Genomic DNA, 17,519 nt, shown 5'->3' on the forward strand with positions numbered 1-17,519 from the left:
TCACTCTGTATATAACAGACAAAGAGGAAAGAAGAAAGTGCCACTAAGTGTAGTAGAATATAAACAGTTTAATGATGACACAGAGAAGGCTCCTGTACTAAATGCTTTCTTCTCCCCAGCTTTTACACAGGAAAAGGAGGGGTATACCAACCACGATAGTATTGTTAGTAGCACATCACAGGACGTACCCTTGTGGCTAACAGAGGCCAGAGTCAAGAAAAGACTAGATAAGCTTAACACAAATTAATCAACAGGTCCAGATGGCGTACACCCGAGAGTCCTCAAATAACTTAGTCAGGTTAATGCCAGACTGCTATTCCTAATCTTTTTGGACTGCATACTGAAAGGAATTGTACCAACTGATTGGAGAAAAGCCAATGTGGTACCAATATTCAAAAAAGGTCGGAGACATTCCTAGAAACTACAGGCCAGTCAGCCTAACATTAATAGCAGGTAAATTATTGGAGGGGATGATATGGGACTATATTCAAGAATTTATGGTGGATTGTTCCTGCCAGACCAATCTGCTAACATTCTATGAGGAAGTGAGCTGCCACCTAGATAGGGGGAGGCCTATGGATGTGGTGTATCTGAATTTTGCAAAAGCATTTGATACCGTTCCCCATAAAATGCTTAATCTACAAGCTGAGGTCTGCAGGCATGGACCTTAAGGTTTGTTCTTTGATAGAAAACTGGTTTTCATGGGCATCTCCAATGGGTGGTGATAAATAATGTGTACTCAGACTGGTCTGGAGTGGTAAGTGGGGTACCCCAAGGCTCTGTATTGGGACCAATTCTGTTTAATTTATTCATAAATGATATAAAAGAATAGCTCAACCTCAGTTTTTGCGGATGAGACAAAAATAAGCAGGGCAATAACTTCACATCAGGATATAGAAATTTTACAGGAAGACCTGAACAAAATAATGGAGTGGGCAACTACATGGCAAATGAGGTTTAATGTGGAGAAATGTAGGGTAATGCACTTGGGGCTAAAAACAAACGCAAACTACTCACTAGGGGGAGAACCTCTGGGGGAATCAAGTATGGCGAAAGATCTGGGGGTCCTAGTAGATGACATACTGATAAATAGCATGCAATGTCAAGCTGCAGCTACCAAGGCTGGCAGAATTTTAGCATGCAAGAAAAGGGAACATACTCAAGAGATAAAACTATAACCCTGGCACTTTTTAAAACTCTGGTCAGGCCACATCTGGAGTATTCCATCCAGTTCTGGTCACCAGTCCTCAGAAAGGATGTGCTGGAGCTGGAGAGAGCCCAAAGAAGGGCAACAAAATTGATAAAGGGACTGGAGGACCTTAATTACGAGGAACAATTGCAAACACTAAATGTATTCTCGCTGGAGAAAAGACGCATGAGAGGGGACATGATAGCGATTTACAAATACCTCAATGGTGATTCCAGCATAGGAAAAAAAATATTCCGTCCCAGATAGTGTAAGAGGACACGGGGCCACACAATGAGATTGGAGTAGAAGCAGCAAATACTGTAGCTGCTGAATTTTAATATTAGGACACTTACCTGTCCAGGGAGCCCGCGATGTCGGCACCCCAGCCTATCTTCGGATTGGCTGTCGGGTGCTGCCGCCGCCATCTTCACTAAGGGAAACCATCAGTGAAGCCTTTCGGCTTCACTGACGGTTCCCTACTGCGCATTCGCGAAGCGCACTGCACTTTCTAATTGGCCCGGTGGTGGAGGAAGGAGGAGGGGGGCTGAACCTTCCGAGGTATGGCGCCGCAACGCCGTTTTCCTGGAAGTGAGGACAGGGACCTGTCAAAAACAGGTACCGTGTCCCACCTCCCCCTGAAAGGTGCCAAATGTGGCACCAGTGTTGGGAGGAAGCAAATAAGCGGAAGTTCCACTTTTATGTGGAACTCTGCTTTAAGCTGCGCAGGGGGTTTTTCATTGTCAGGGCGATAAGGATGTGGAACAATTGGTGGTGTCAGCGGGGAGTATTGATATTTTTAAAAGACTCTTGGATGTGCATCCTAAAGGACACAACATACAGGGATATGGGAAATAATTATAGACACTGACACATGTACACCTACACATGTTGAACTGGGTGGACTATTGTCTTTATTCAACCTTACTTACTATGGAACACAAGTTTACTTACTCGGCTGCAGTTCCTTATCTAGGTATTGCTGTGGAGCACCAATCCACCCAATTTTGTCAGCAAAGCACTCTTTTCCTCACCTGTTAATTAATACGGAGAGGTACTCCAAAACACACATACTATAGTTTCCTTTCCTTCTTACAAGCCTCAAATTTACATAGAAAATTTGTACCTGATTGGTGATGCATTATTCTAAATAGAATGTGGAAGCACAGATTTAGAAAATAGTCCTACTGCACAAGTGGGGAGTTCTATGAAATTTTATCACAATGGATTACATTGAAACCCTATGAAAGTAAATCTGATAAAATTGTAACGTTACCACAGTCGTAGAGTTTAGAGCAGCCTTTCCCAACCTTTTCAACACAAAGGAACCCTTGAAATCACCTTTCAGTTTCAGGAAACCCCTGATAAAAATTACTATTTATACAATTCATGATACATTAGAGTGATGGTCAGTGGGAAGAATGCTCCTTATGCTTGTGGTCATTGGGAAGAATTACCCCCTTACAGAAAGATCAGTGGTGTCAATGGGGACATATCTGAGAGGCAGAAATTGCTCATTGCTAAAGGAACCCCTAGCAACCTCTGGAGGAACCCTGATTGAGAAACCCTGTTTTAGAGAATAGCATTAACAGATCACTGTTAGGTTTCACTTGTCTTCTAAATGTTGCTGATCTAATTCTAAGTAATAACTGTTAGATGAGATACCTGGTGAGATCTAAGAAACCTAATTGCATGTTTCAGATGTTATTTAAAATGAAAATTGATATTAAATATAAACTCTTACTTCCAAAACCAGTGTTTCATTTGTTGGTCCAGGTGCATAAAGGCTTTCAGTCTGCTGAAAAGGTCTTTGGTAGTTGAAAACAGTCCCAGCAAATGAAAACTTCCCAGGCCAGTCGATGGTCCAGTCTCCAGTTAAATAATACTTCTTGTTTAGGTTTTTTACGGCGAGGTAGCTGGTTGAGACTTCCATCTCTTGAAAATGTATACTTCTGGCACCTGCCGGTATGGTCACCACTGTGTAATAATCTGAACAATAATGAGGACTGATGAGTATATGCTAAGTTCATTTCTTGAACACATGTGCTAAATCAAGAGGATAAGAGTCAAAATGTATATGCTTCATATCTGGACAGGCCAGTGCTAAACAGTACAGATAGACTGTCTACATATTAAACCAATTGTTTGATAAGATCATTTTGATAACCTAAGTAAATTAACTAATATTGAATCCAAGTGTTGTCATCAGCACACAGAAGGTACATTTGGTCCTTCACCCTTCAATCCTAGAGCTACACATATGATGTACATGCTTCATCTATGGAAAGACCAGTGGTAGGCAGTACACATAGGTTGGCTATAAACCTTTTCAACCAATCATTTGATACTAAGATAATTTTGATAATCCAACTGCATCTATCTATTATTGAAACAAAGATTAAATAATCTGGGTGACTTCAAAAATTTTTGTAATGTAGGAAGCAATCAACTGATTCTCAAGAGATTGCCTTCGGACTGTGCCTATTTTTTCCTACAAACCATTCACTTTGAACGTGACTAGATTGAAGCAGGCCAAAATACAATTTTTGTTGCCCTAGTAAGTTCCTTTAGATACTCATTTAATCAACAAAATAAGTATCAAAGGGTCATTTATATGAAAAATCAATGTGTGTATCCCTAGGATTGTCTGGGATTAATGAGCTGTTTCCCACCTGCTGTGTAAGGAAAGGCCTTCTGTGCACAGACTAAAACATGGTCCCTTTTGTGCTTGCAAGAATTGGGCACTGGCTAATGCATATGCACATGTGCATGTGCATACTCGCGCGCACACACAAGCCATCGCACATTCTCGTGTGCGTCGGCACTTGCGTGCACCTGTGACAGATGCTGGTACCAAATGGGCTATTTGAACTCGACCAGTGCTCAGGATCAGTGCTGCTTTGTCTTGAGCCTCCTGTGTAACCTGTGACTCTGTGAATCTGTATCCTGCTTCCACTTGCTGATCCAGCTTGTCTTGACCATTTTCTGAACTCCACCTGCATCGACCTTCGCTTGTCCCCTGACCTCCGCTTCTGTCTGCTCCTTTGGCTCTTGCTTTACTGAGAGGTTCCAGACCTGGCTTGTTTCCTGACCACGCTCCTGCCTGTGCCCTGTACCCGATTCATCCTGTGTGTGTATGACCCGGCCTGCCTGACTCTGCTACTCTGCCTGCTGTCACCAGTACCAGCTACCCGCCTGCTTGCTGGGGCCATCTGAAGACTTCTCCTGCCCAAAGTGGACATCTGCCCTGCTGCTAGCAAGTCATACAGGCACTTGTGCCGCTCTGTACTCCTGCCTACACTATCAGGGTCCCCTGTAAGAGAAGCCTTCCTCATCATATCAGGCTCTGCTACCAGGTACATGATAAGCTATGTGGAAAGGTGAAGGGCCAAAGCTACCTCATTTGTGCTTCTTTGAGCATTGGGTAGAGACTGCTCTTGATCTATTTTTAGCATTCTTCCTTTTCTGCATTTTGTAAATCCTTCTTTGTCCTTTTTATGTTTGGAGGTCAACAAGAATGGACTAGGGATCTACTCGTTGCAAAAAACTACACAATGTAAATGTTATAAGGGGTCCAAAGGAACTCAGTGGGTAAGTGACCCTACAAAGCAAATTGCGGGTTTCGATTGGTCAGCGTGCCAGAGGAGGGACTCACATTTTGACAACTTGGCTCAGCTTCTGAAGTTGAAGGTCTGCTTAAGGCTCCATTAACACCTGAGCGTAGCAATTTACTGGCATTTTTTAAAAGTGTTTTTGCAGCTTTTTACAAGCGTTTTATAAGAATGTTACAGGCGTTATACAGCTTCAGGCATTTTTGTTTAGCCAACAGAAAGCACTAGAGGGAGGAGAGGCAGAGGGCATTAGGGGTGGAGAGCTGCTTTTTAACTGAAAGATTTTAGTTTGTTGTCCAACTGTGTTGTACAGTTTATAGGTCACATCAAATGTGGAAAAAGTTCTGAAATGTATCTTTGTCTCATTTTTTTATATCACAGAAACCTGAGATTTTAACAGGGGTGTGTAGACTTTTTATATCCACTGTGTGTATATATATATATATATATATATATATAAGTTATTCTGTGCCAATGCCAGCCTCTGTCATTGGCATCCATGTCTTGTTGAAGAAGAAGGCCATGCTCAAATAGTTTTAAAATAATTTACAGAGAGAAATATGTTAGCATCCATCTTCTTTACAGCTTAAAGTGTATGTATAGCCCAAACTCTTTTTTGGATAGATTAAAGGAGAATCAGACCACTGCCATTTTTTTAGTTTTTGCTCTGCCCTTGGTAGCAAGATTCACCCTGTTTATTTGTCTTGTGATCTCTGAAATTAATTGGAAGTACAAAATTGTAGAGTTGTCACCAGATGAGGTGAGGGAAAATCTTGCAATGGAGACATCTGTTTCTGTGACAACAAACACATGGACAGCCCTTACACACCCACTCAATATTTGCCCCTCACGTCTGCCATAGGGGAATATTGGCATCATTGCTGTCTTGGCCCTGGTCCTTGTGTTCAGCCTTATTGATTTTATTAATTACTGTTCCTCCTGAAGAAGCAGAAGATTTCTGCGAAACATGTAGAGGATGGACACTCGCTGAGGACTTACTATATCTCCTATGTTCCATTGTGGATTATATCTAGCATCAGTGTAACATGTATAGTCACACCATATGTTTTTGTTTATATTTTTAAAATGCATGTCTTAGTTTGTATTTGGATTGCCTGCTTTTTAGTCTATTTTTCTTCCTGAATAAAAATATATATTTTTTAAGCAACTTGTGATCTGTCCGGGGTATTGAAATAGTCCATTCTTTTCTTTTTTATCTTGGAGACTCTTAAGGGGAATTGTCTCCTTGTATCTATATCTTTATTAACAGACAAGTGGAATTCCCCTCACATTTATCAGAGATTTGCTCTCACTTCCTACTCAATCTTTGGGACAGGAGATGAAGAGAAGCCTCCCCAGGAAGACAAAGACAGCAAAAAATAAACTCACAGGGGTTTGAACACGTCCCTACTTTATTATTTAAAAAAAATGATTCAGCTATACATACACTTTACCTCCAGACAAATACCTATATACACAACTGAAATGCATATATGTGAACTCTTATTTGCTGAAGGATATGTAATTCAATGTAACCACTTTTGTTATTCAAAAAGCTCTGGCAGGCAGCACAACCAGAGAACACAGTCAAATAAAGTAAAGAAATAAATAGTCATCTTCCCATCCACAGACTTCTTATTGGAGCAGAAAAATACCAATAGGTTGTCAACTCTGCAAACTCTGCTATGTATCTATAGCCTGTTAGCGTGTTGCCTCTGATCACATGTGTATGCAGCAAAGTGCAATTGGCCCCTAGTGCTGCTTCTCCCTTTTCCAGACTGAGTGCTACTATGGCAGGAAACAGATATTAGAAAGATATAGGTACTTACACAAATTGTATTTAATAGCACACTATTTTAAAAGTAATACACAATAGCAAAAAATTTCATTTTTCTACATATGTCTAGAGTTTGACTTTAAGTTTACTACATTGCATTGGGTCTACCATAAATGGAGTTTCCACAGGAACGGCTGTGTGTTTGCTGAAATTACAATGAGGTTAGGTTATGTAGATAGCTTAGATGTAAATGATGCTTAGCGGAGAACAATTAGGTACATTTTCTAACACCGGTTTGGTGGCAACGTTCCCCCAAAGCATTGATTCTACTTGCTGTCTGGAAGCTGTTAAACTATTTCTGCATAGAAGGATCATTTGATATGCTAGACTGATTTATAATGTTCTGCCATATGTCATAATGGATCTAAAATGCCCCTGATAACAGAAAATCTATGGTGAGCTAAGGGAAACATTACACAGAACAAATCCATGTTCCACTTCATTGACATCTCCTTACCGTTAGTTTTGTGATGGCTCAGATACTGTCCACGGTAAAACTTGCATGTTGAATTATCACCTTTACAAACCCCGCAGGCATCCAGAGCTGCTTTTGATCCAAGAACATAATCACAGCCTACAAGCTGGCACCGGAATTACAGAAATGAAATATGCATTAGAGGAGTGTGACTGTCGGAAGGTATCACATCACAGGATGCTGACTCTAAGCCAAGCTGAAATGAAAATCCTCTTTCTCACTTTTATTGTACATTCAAGAAGATATTTTACACCTGGGAGATAATAGAATTTTGAATGCGACCAATTAATTAAGGAGTTGGTTAAGAAATGTTCTAAGGTTAGCATGAATTAGCGGTAATTGTTTTCTGATGGATTACAATGGTTTTGTGTTTTCCTGCTGGATAAACTTCACTGTGAACTTTGGTGGAAGTTATGACAAGGCTGAGAAACTTCTATACACAGTTGGCTTATTTGATAAGGCAGTGCAAAGAGCAATCATAAAAATTAGTGTAGCGCTAAATAATGTGACCATATAAGTAAAACATTTAAACATGTGACTAAAAGAAAAAAAAAACATGAAAAGAAAAACTGGTGACTGAAAGCAACCAGTACACATAAATAATAATAGATAAGTGTAGGCACAGTCAAACACATAGATTGAATGTGTACAATTTTGAAAAATGTAACACAGCTTGTATCGGTGAAACACGATGTGATATCACAAATAATATACTTAAAAGTCCAACCAGTATATGAAGATAGAAGAAGTTTTTTTCTCTCCCCAGTTTCCAGACAGAATTTTAACATATGATCCGGATAGACTGGTATAGATGCCTGTGGATATTTCAATGGGATTCACAGATAAGAAGTTGGGTACCCTTACCAGATATGATGGACACACATGCCATATGGCAGTGAGTCAAACGAGCTTAAAATCCTAGGATCCTGGTGATGCGAAGATGTCCCGCTGAGTGCGATGGTCAATTTGTGACTCCAGACCGCATAGCCAGAGAGCAATGGACACCCCACAGCCAAGCAAATCCAAGGAATGATGGTATAGCAGAATAGTCACCAGTGCCCAGATATAGGGTGAAAAAGAAAAAATGGGCTCCATATGGTGCAGGTCAACCAAAAAAAGGTTTATTAAATTAAAATAACCATACAACGAAATGCAGGATATCAATAAAAGTGATCACAAAAATAGAAATATAAAAGCAATGTGGGAAGCAAAGAGGTGCTGGTCCGACGCATTTTGACTCAATAGGTCTTCCACTATATTATTTGTGATATCACATTGTGTTTCACCGATACAGGCTGTGTTACATTTTTCACAATTGTACACATTCAATCTATGTGTTTGACTGTGCCTACACTTATCTATTATTATTTATGTGTACTGGTTGCTTTCAGTCATCAGCTTTTCTTTTCATGTGTTTTTTTCTTTTAGTCACATGTTTAGATGTTTTACTTATATGGTCACATTATTTAGCGCTACACTAATTTTTATATACTGTTTTGGACTTTGAGTGTTAGCAGCTACTATCTTTTCACTTTTTGGTTTAGCGTAGTATTTTCCCTCCTTTGCCAAAGAGCAATCATGATCAGCAAATTGAGGCATCTCATATGATTTTATGTTACTTAGTCTGGGAAAGATGAGTTTGAGTTACATATTTACATTTTATTCTTTACGTTATTCAGTGGTCAGGCCACCAAAAGCAGATACATTAGTTATCAGTGGCTGCTAGTGAACTAAGCGACTCACTGGCTTTCTGTATCTTGCAAGAACTTACTGCTGGAGTTTTCAATTATGTCCTCCTTTGCCGTTAAGGATCACTCTATTAAAACCTCATCTAGAATATGCAGTTCAGTTTCGGACACCAGTTCAAAAAAGGATATTAAGGAACTGGAGAGTGTGCAGAGAAATGCAACCAAACTGATAAGAGGCATGGAGATAGAAAGATTAGCTGAACGAAATTTTTTTCTCTCTTGAGACGAGGAGATTAAGGGGGGATATGATCAACATGTATAAATACATACAGTTGTGCTCATAAGTTTACATACCCTGGCAGAATTTATGATTTCTTGGCCATTTTTCAGAGAACATGAATGATAACACAAAAACTTTTCCTTTCACTCATGGTTAGTGTTTGACTGAAGCCATTTATTATCAATCAACTGTGTTTACTCTTTTTAAAACATAATCACAACATAAACTACCCAAATTACCTTGATCAAAAGTTTACATACCCTTGTGATTTTGGCCTGATAACATGCACACAAGTTGACACAAAGGGGTTTGAATGGCTATTAAAGGTAATCATCCTCACCTGTGATCTGTTTTCTTGTAATTAGTGTGTGTATATAAAAGGTTAATGAGTTTCTGGACTCCTAACAGACCTTTGAATCTTTTATCCAGTGCTGCACTGACGTTTCTAGATTCTGAGTCATATAGAAAGCAAAAGAATTGTCAAAGGATCTGCGGGAAAAGGTAGTTGAACTGTATAAAACAGGAAAGGGATATAAAAAGATATCCAAAGAATTGAGAATGCCAATCATCAGTGTTCAAACTCTAATCAAGAAGTAGAAAATTAGGGGTTCTGTTAAAACCAAACCATGGTCAGGTAGACCAACTAAAATTTCAGCCACAACTGCCAGGAAAATTGTTCGGGATGCAAAGAAAAACCCACAAATAAATTCAGATGAAATACAGGACTCTATGAAAACATGTGGTGTGGCCGTCTCAAGATGCACAATAAGGAGGCACTGGAAGAAAGATGGGCTGCATGGTTGAGTCGCCAGAAGAAAGCCATTACTACACAAATGCCACAAAGTATCCCGCTTACAATACGCCAAACAACACAGAGACAAGCCTCAAACATTCTGGCACAAAGTCATTTGGAGTGATGAAACCAAAATTGAGCTTTTTGGCCACAACTATAAATGCTTCATTTGGAGAGGAGTCAACAAGGCCTATGATGAAAGGTGAACCATTCCTACTGTGAAACACGGAGGTGGATCGCTGATGTTTTGGGGATGTGTGAGCTACAAAGGCACAGGAAATTTGGTCAAAATTGATGAAAAGATGAAAGCAGTATGTTATCAAAAAATACTGGAGGAACATTTGCATTCATCAGACAGGAAACTGCGCATGGGACGTACTTGGACATTCCAACATGACAATGATCCAAAACACAAGGCCAAGTTGACCTGTCATTGGCTACAGCAGAATAAAATGAAGGTTCTGGAGTGGCCATCTCAGTCTCCTGACCTCAATATCATTGAGCCACTCTGGGAAGATCTCAAATGTGCAGTTCATGCAAGACAGCCCAAGAATTTACAGGAACTGGAGGCTTTTTGCCAAGAGGAATGGGCAGCTTTACCATCTAAGAAGAGAAAGAGCCTCATCCACAAATACCACAAAAGACTTCAAGCTGTCATTGATGTTAAAGGGGGGCAATACACGGTATTAAAAAAATGGGGTATGTAAACTTTTGATCGGGGTCATTTGGGTAGTTTCTGTTGCGATTATGATTTAAAAAGAGTAAACACAGTTGATTGATAATAAATTGGCTTCAGCCAAACACTAACCATGAGTGCAAAAAAAGTTTTTGTGTTATCATTCATCTCTGAAAAATGGGCAAGAAATCATTCTGCCAGGGTATGTAAACTTATGAGCACAATTGTAAGTGAGCCATATAGTGAACTTGGTGTAGAGTTTATCCACTGTAAGGTCATCACAGAGGACAAGAGGGCACTCTTTACATCTGGAGGAAAAGCGATTTAATCTCCAAATATGGGAAGGCTTCTTCACAAAAGGAGCTGTGAAAATGTGGAATAGACTCCCTCAATAGCTGGTTCTGCCCAGCTCAGTAGATTGTTTTAAAAAAGGCCTGGAAAGATTCTTTCCTAAATACACATAATGTAAAAGGATACTAATATTTTCAAGTAAAGGTGATCCAGGAAATATCCGATTGCCTCTTGGGGGGTCAGGAAAGAATTTTGTTCCCCAACTGGATCATGCTATATTGTTTTTTTTCTTGATCTGGATCAACTGTGAATATAGGATAGGATAGTGTATATGGAGGTTTTCTATTTGCGTGTGTCTGCGTTTTTGTTTTTTTTTTGGATTGAACTGGATGGACTTGTGTCTTTTTTTATCCAGATTTGCTATGTAACTATAGTGGGACCTACACTGCAGTGCATGGACAGTCTACTCCAAAAGAATAGACTGCCTTAACGCAACTCAAGCTAATGGACCACAACAATGTGAATCCATCCTAAGGAATTATTCAAATTAAAATTGATATTTCAGTTTTTGGTAGATGCTGTAGAGATAAACCACTGTGGAGAGGCGACCCCAGGTCACGGTGTGTATTAGCACCTTCAGCCTGGTTTTTGCAAAGACAGGCATCATGATTGTACACCTGTGGGCTGGGTTTATATTCCCCTCAAGAAGAGAGCTCAGGGCTCACACTTGGGAACAGCTCCACCCTACAGGCAGGTGGCCTGGTGTAGAAGTCAGGAGGGCTTTCAGGTGGAGACGGCTCCACGAAAGAGAAACAGGCGGTCTCTAGGAGTCTGAGCGTGTATGTCTGCAGGAGGCAGATGTGGCCCGCGACCAAGCAGCACGCAGCTGAGCAAGTAAGCTCCAGGAGGGATGTGAGTGATGTGAGTATGTGTGAGTGAGCCAGGAGGCTGAAGTTTTTCTGTTATACAATGATGGTGGAACCCCCATGCGAGGGAAGACTTTCTGTGAAGTTTGTTTTGTTTAAATTTAATTGGCCTGCCACGCCCTTAAAAAATACAGTCTAAACTGACCGGTGTTCCTGAAAAGGCATACACCATTTGAGCATAATCACCCCAGATCGTTACACCTCCTAATATTTCATTTTTTCTCTTCAAGATTCTATTGGTGGATCTTGAGCTCAAAAAGGTGGGCAGAACACCTAAAACTCCCAGGTAGACAGAAGCAGATTATGGAATTATGGAAAGGAGGTCTTACTGTTGGAGTTTCCGAGACATACAAGAAGCCTACTGGGCACTGCCAATAACTAAAGTATAACTTCTGTGGGAAATTGACCCTTAATATGAATTAATCTCATATTCATCATAGCAGTTATTACCTCACAGCTTCCATCAATACAAACATCGTATCCACTAGCAGAACATGGTGTTCCATCTTTCACTTTGTTGGACAGTGCAAAGAAAAAATCAAAATCCTCAGCAGTGCAGTATAACTTGCATATATTCTCCTCTGAAACACAAACATGAAAATCAATACATAGTTAACAGCTAGTCTCTGTATTAATATAAACTGAAAGTAATGACAATTTACTGTATATATAAAAAAAAAAAATAGACAAAATTAAAGTAATCAACAGTCACCAGAACAAATAGAAAGGGTCAATCACCACAGGAAAGAAAGACGGCAACAAAAACTTCAGAACTAGGTTGGTGGAGCCAAACAACTTTACTGAGTGAGCTTCAAACTACACTCTATATAGAAATCCAGGCTTAACCAACTGTCCAGATTACTCTCACACTATAATTTCAAGTCCTGATGAAGTGGAATAATAATCCCCAAAATGCGTTGGCTGTCATCTCTTAACGGACCCTTTTATTGTGACAATTTAAAATTTAATTCCAAGGTTTGGTGCTTTCATCCTTTCTCCCCATACATGCAAAAAATTTGACAAAGGGTCTATCTATCCCCACTTTATGAAATAGCAGAAAAATAAGATTTTTATTCAGATCATAAAATCCGTATCTTGGAGTGCAGTGAGGGACACAAAATGTCTAAAACCTTCAGGTTATACTGCCACCTACAAGAGGCTTATACACTGACAAATGTAAAACTGTAGGCAATCCAAGTACCTGTCACCAGCCTATCAGAGTACCCGAGTACCCGAGTACATGTCACCAGCCCACTGAAAAAAATGAACAGTTCAAAAGACTCAGTATGCCTCCTAGATTATACGTTGGGGTGTTTGCTTTCCAAAATGGGGTCATGGTGCTCCAGGGCCTTCAAAAGTGTAATAGGTGGTTGAGAAATGAGATGTGTCATTTATGCTCGTAGAACGCCTGAAGGTGCTACTTCAATGTTGGGCCTCTGTATGTGGCCAGGCTGTGTAAACGTCTCACACATGTGGTATCGCCATACTCGGGAAGAGTAGCAGAATGTATTTTGGGGTGCAATTTGTTGTATGCATATGCTGTGTGTGAGAAATAACCTGATAATATGACAATTTTGTAAAATAAATAAATAAATAAAAAATCTTCATTTTGCAAAGAATTGTGGGAAAAAATTACAACTTAAAAAAACTCACCATGCTACTTACTTAATACCTTGGAATGTCTACTTTCTAAAAAGGGGTCATTTGGGGAGTATTTGTACAGGCAGCTCAGGTTTGGATGGACAGAGGTGACCTAAGTCACTGTAGGTGGGCAGTAGGAACAGGTCAAAGACCAAAGCTCTATGTAGCACCTATTATACAAAAGCAGAAGGTGGTGGATGCTTCCTCAACACTCTGCACGGGAAAGAGTGCGGAGAGCAACCTAAGTAAGTGAAGTAGCTCCCAATGCTTGACCTGACCAGCCTACTCACTATGTGAGTCCTCAGAGACAGGGCATGTGCTGAGGTAATGCCAGTGGCTTTGTACCTGAAAAGAATGGAGTCTGGATAGCACTCTACGAAGAACACAGTGACAGAACTCACTTTCAGGCTGTCCCGGCACATCCAGCCCACTGGGGTCCAGATTTATCACTCCAAAATCCAGGTTGAAAATGACCACACTGTGAAGCTGCAAATGAAGAGAATAAGCTCCAGCAGCATGTAGAGAAGAATCTTGATTGAAGAAAATAAATAAAAGCAGAAAAAAGGGTACTAGCAAAAAAATTGTACTAACACAGGAAAGCTGTAGAGAAGACATCCACTAACAAAAAATGGAAGCAAGCTAATAGTGGGAAGGGTTACCCTGGACTGGCCTATATATTTTTTTGTTTTCTCTTGTAGTCGGCAGTAAAAAAAAGGTTTAAGACTCCCTGCATACCTCAATAGATGATAAAGAAAAGGTGTAATCTTTACAGTAGACTTTAATATTGAAGTTAGCAGAGTATGATAGTAGGTTTGATGTGAACAAACATCTGTCGACTGACAGTCTGTTCATTTGCAAGATGATTTGTTTTTCAAATGCATAATGATTTAAGTGAAGTTGACAACCTAAAATGCTGTTATACAAGCATTCCAGAATAAACTGGAGACAGCTGCATTTAGACAACATGGCTTCTGGTAATAATGCCAGCATATCCATCTGAACACAATGTCTAGCTGGGTAGCATATAATGGCATTATTGAACAAGCCATATCATGATGAATGCTATTTGTAAAAGTTGATAATCTCACTCACATCATAATTTTGGACAAAGGCAGAACAGCACCTGAAATAATGAAAGTGAGTTATATTCTATCTCTGGATATTGCCTAGATTGATTGGCAGTGGTTTCAGGACATTGTATCCCATATCCCTCTCACCTTCCACTGTAGTGTAGGGTTTCCACTTGTAATACCATCCTCTGAATGGTTTGCTGTTGTACTCTGCGCATTGCTGGGCACGGAAGTCCGGAGTGTTGGAAGGACAAGTCTGGGCATTGCAAATCTGATAAATACGGTTGGATCCCTGGCAATATTTCCCTCCATACTGAGGTCTAAACAACAAGAACAGCAGAAATGGGTATTAACACCTTGGCAATGCTAGACATGTTTTATTAAAGGGTCAGTAAACCAAAAATGAAAGTTTTCTTCATGCAAAATGGATTAAATTAAAAAATTTACAAAATGGCCTGAACTAAGTAAAGCTAACAGTAGAGTTAAAACACAGGTCATTTGTGCTAGTTTGTCTGCCTACAGACTATTTTGGGATTGTTCCTTCCATCTTTGAAACACTTCTATTTGTCCAGGAGAAAAAAAGGTTTAACCTCCACCTACAGAAAGGGCTGTAAAAATGTGACGCCTTCCACAGGAGCAAGCTGTGGTCAACTCTGTAGATTTCTTCAAAGAAAGGGCTTGATGTGTTTCTAAATAAGCAAACTAAATGTGTTTAATAATATGTATAACAAACAATATTGTAGGTTGTTGATCGAGGAAGTATCTGATTGCCTTTGGGGATCAAGAATTAATTTTAAAATGTTCCCTTTTAGAGTAAATTGTGCCATGCTTTTAAAAGGTTATTTTGCCTTCTTCCAGATCAGTTTTGGGTTCTAAAGATGCAAAAGCTTATTTTTTTTGTATGTTTTTGTGTTTGACCCTTGATTAGACTCAATAAATGTGTGTCTTTTTACGTGTAACAATGTAACGTGGCATCACTGGTTTAGCTACTACAGTAAGTATACAGCCATCACAGAGGGCAAAGGTGGAAAGATAATTTTTTAAGCTCTACTGGTGCCCAATGGTTGAAACAGAGGGCCTCTTCTTTGTGCTAAGGCATCAGATGACCCTCAAAGTCAAAAGTTAGGTCAATGATATAGTAATATCATAATAAAGTTGAAGTCATAGCTGTATTTAGGCCCATGTCCTATTCTGCCACCTATTGAGTCTTTGGCCAGCACCACTGCCTCTGCATGCTGGTAATCATGCAATACAAGTTGTTGATCCTTTCACATTATAATGTATTTGGGGGGGGGGGGGGGGGATCACATTACTTCTGATACAGGACTGAGCATCCCGCATAAATGTACATTCATTGGATAAAAATTTTAAAAAAAGCACACTGAATTTTCAATGATGTTACTTTCTCTTGTAGGTAAGAACTCATTAGATCCATCAGTTTGACAATGTATTTATATTTACGGTACTATGAAGTTCCGAGAGCCTCAAAACATGAGATGACAGTTAGATGATCGGACCATTTTAGGGTGACAATCTCCTGTCTATGGTGACAGTGATGGTAAGTGATGTACACCGACTGAGATGTCAGAGAGCATTATCTATGTTATCAGCTGACTTAGGATAAAGAATATTTGTCAGAGGTTGCCTGCAGTGTCCCTTCCTGGGAACAAGAACTATGCATAACAAATGCACCTCCCCATGGCAAGAACTAAACCAGTTTCTGTCCTGATAAACTATTAAAACGCCTTTATACTTTGTAAGGAGGAAAGGCTTAATTGGTATTGGCAGTGGTAAGCCATGCTTGAAACAGGGACACTCAGGAACAGTCCAAGCAGGTTTGTCCTGCACTTCTATTCAGCAAAAAAGTGTGTTAGTGCAGGAAGGATTTGTATAGCAAATCTATAGCATAAAACAAACAAAACATTTGGTTGCCCAAGCCACCACCTAAATTCAGGTGTGTTTCTGACTACAGTGGAACCTCGGATTACGAGCATAATCCGTTCCAGGAGAAAGCTCGTAATCCAAAATACTTGCATATCAAAGCGAGTTTCCCCATTAAAATCAATGGAAACGAAAATAATTTGTTCCACATTGACTTCAATGGCATGCAATACCGCATGCGGCCCAAGGTGGGGGGCGCTGGAGAGAGAGCCTCAGAAACGTCCGGAAAGGCCCAAGGACACCTCGGCTGACCTCAGCAAACCTCGGAAAGACTCCGTTCCCAAGGTTTGCCGAGGTCAGCCGAGCTGTCCTCGGGCCTTTCCGTGCATTTCCGATCGGTGCCGACGCCCCCCCACCTGAGGCCAAACACGGTACTGCACGCGCTTTGGCCTGAATTGTGCTCGTTTTGCAAACTGAGTTACGATTTTTTTAAATACAGTGCTCGTATTGCGAAACGCTCGTTAACCGCGTTACTCGCAATCCGAGGTTCCACTGTAACAGGGTGTACCAAAGCAAACAGACAGCTAATGTACCTTTTTAGTGTTCTGTCAGCACTCAGTCTCTTCACCCAGCAGCAGGTTTCCACAGCAAGAGAAAGAGCCCTGAGCCTCAATCAGTATATATATATATTTATTGCATACAGTGCATCCGGAAAGTATTCACAGCGCTTCACTTTTTCCACATTTTTTATGTCACAACCTTATTCCAAAATGGATTACATTCATTATATATACAGAGTATACTGTACATAAATACCTGTGCACAGCTGAGGCTAACAAATAGGGGTAACTACCAGATAAGCTGTTATTTTATGTACTGGCCTTTTTTATTAACACAAAAATAATAAACTTTCCACACTGAAGGAACAAATTTAGACCTTACACTGGGTTGTTGCAGAACCGTTCTTGATACATCACTCCACCTCCACAGGTTCTGGAACATTCTGACCAGTCCGTCCAATCAGACCACCCTCCAACAACTGATTTTGGTCCATGGTCTCCAAACCTGACGCACTGCCCTCTTCGACACCACTATTTAAACACAAGGACAGGTTCTAAGTTTAGTATGCTCTTTTTTTATCAGAATTATACCAGCAGCTTGTGT

General features: G+C 40.2%; 1 protein-coding gene across 1 annotated transcript in view; it reads right to left on the reverse strand.

Annotated features, from left to right (window-relative positions):
* Nucleotides 1-17,519, reverse strand: part of ADAMTS18 (ADAM metallopeptidase with thrombospondin type 1 motif 18) — a 166,442-nt gene that overhangs the window by 41,508 nt on the left and 107,415 nt on the right. Inside the window, exons 12-16 of the mRNA XM_073603886.1 lie at nucleotides 17,298-17,446; nucleotides 14,622-14,794; nucleotides 12,214-12,344; nucleotides 7,092-7,215; nucleotides 2,931-3,175 (exon numbers count right to left, since the gene is read on the reverse strand). Coding sequence (XP_073459987.1) covers nucleotides 2,931-3,175; nucleotides 7,092-7,215; nucleotides 12,214-12,344; nucleotides 14,622-14,794; nucleotides 17,298-17,446 — 822 coding nt within the window. The remainder of the gene's footprint in view (nucleotides 1-2,930; nucleotides 3,176-7,091; nucleotides 7,216-12,213; nucleotides 12,345-14,621; nucleotides 14,795-17,297; nucleotides 17,447-17,519) is intronic.

The sequence above is a fragment of the Aquarana catesbeiana genome, linkage group LG11, assembly GCF_042186555.1.
Source record: "Aquarana catesbeiana isolate 2022-GZ linkage group LG11, ASM4218655v1, whole genome shotgun sequence".
Classification (NCBI taxonomy): domain Eukaryota; kingdom Metazoa; phylum Chordata; class Amphibia; order Anura; family Ranidae; genus Aquarana; species Aquarana catesbeiana.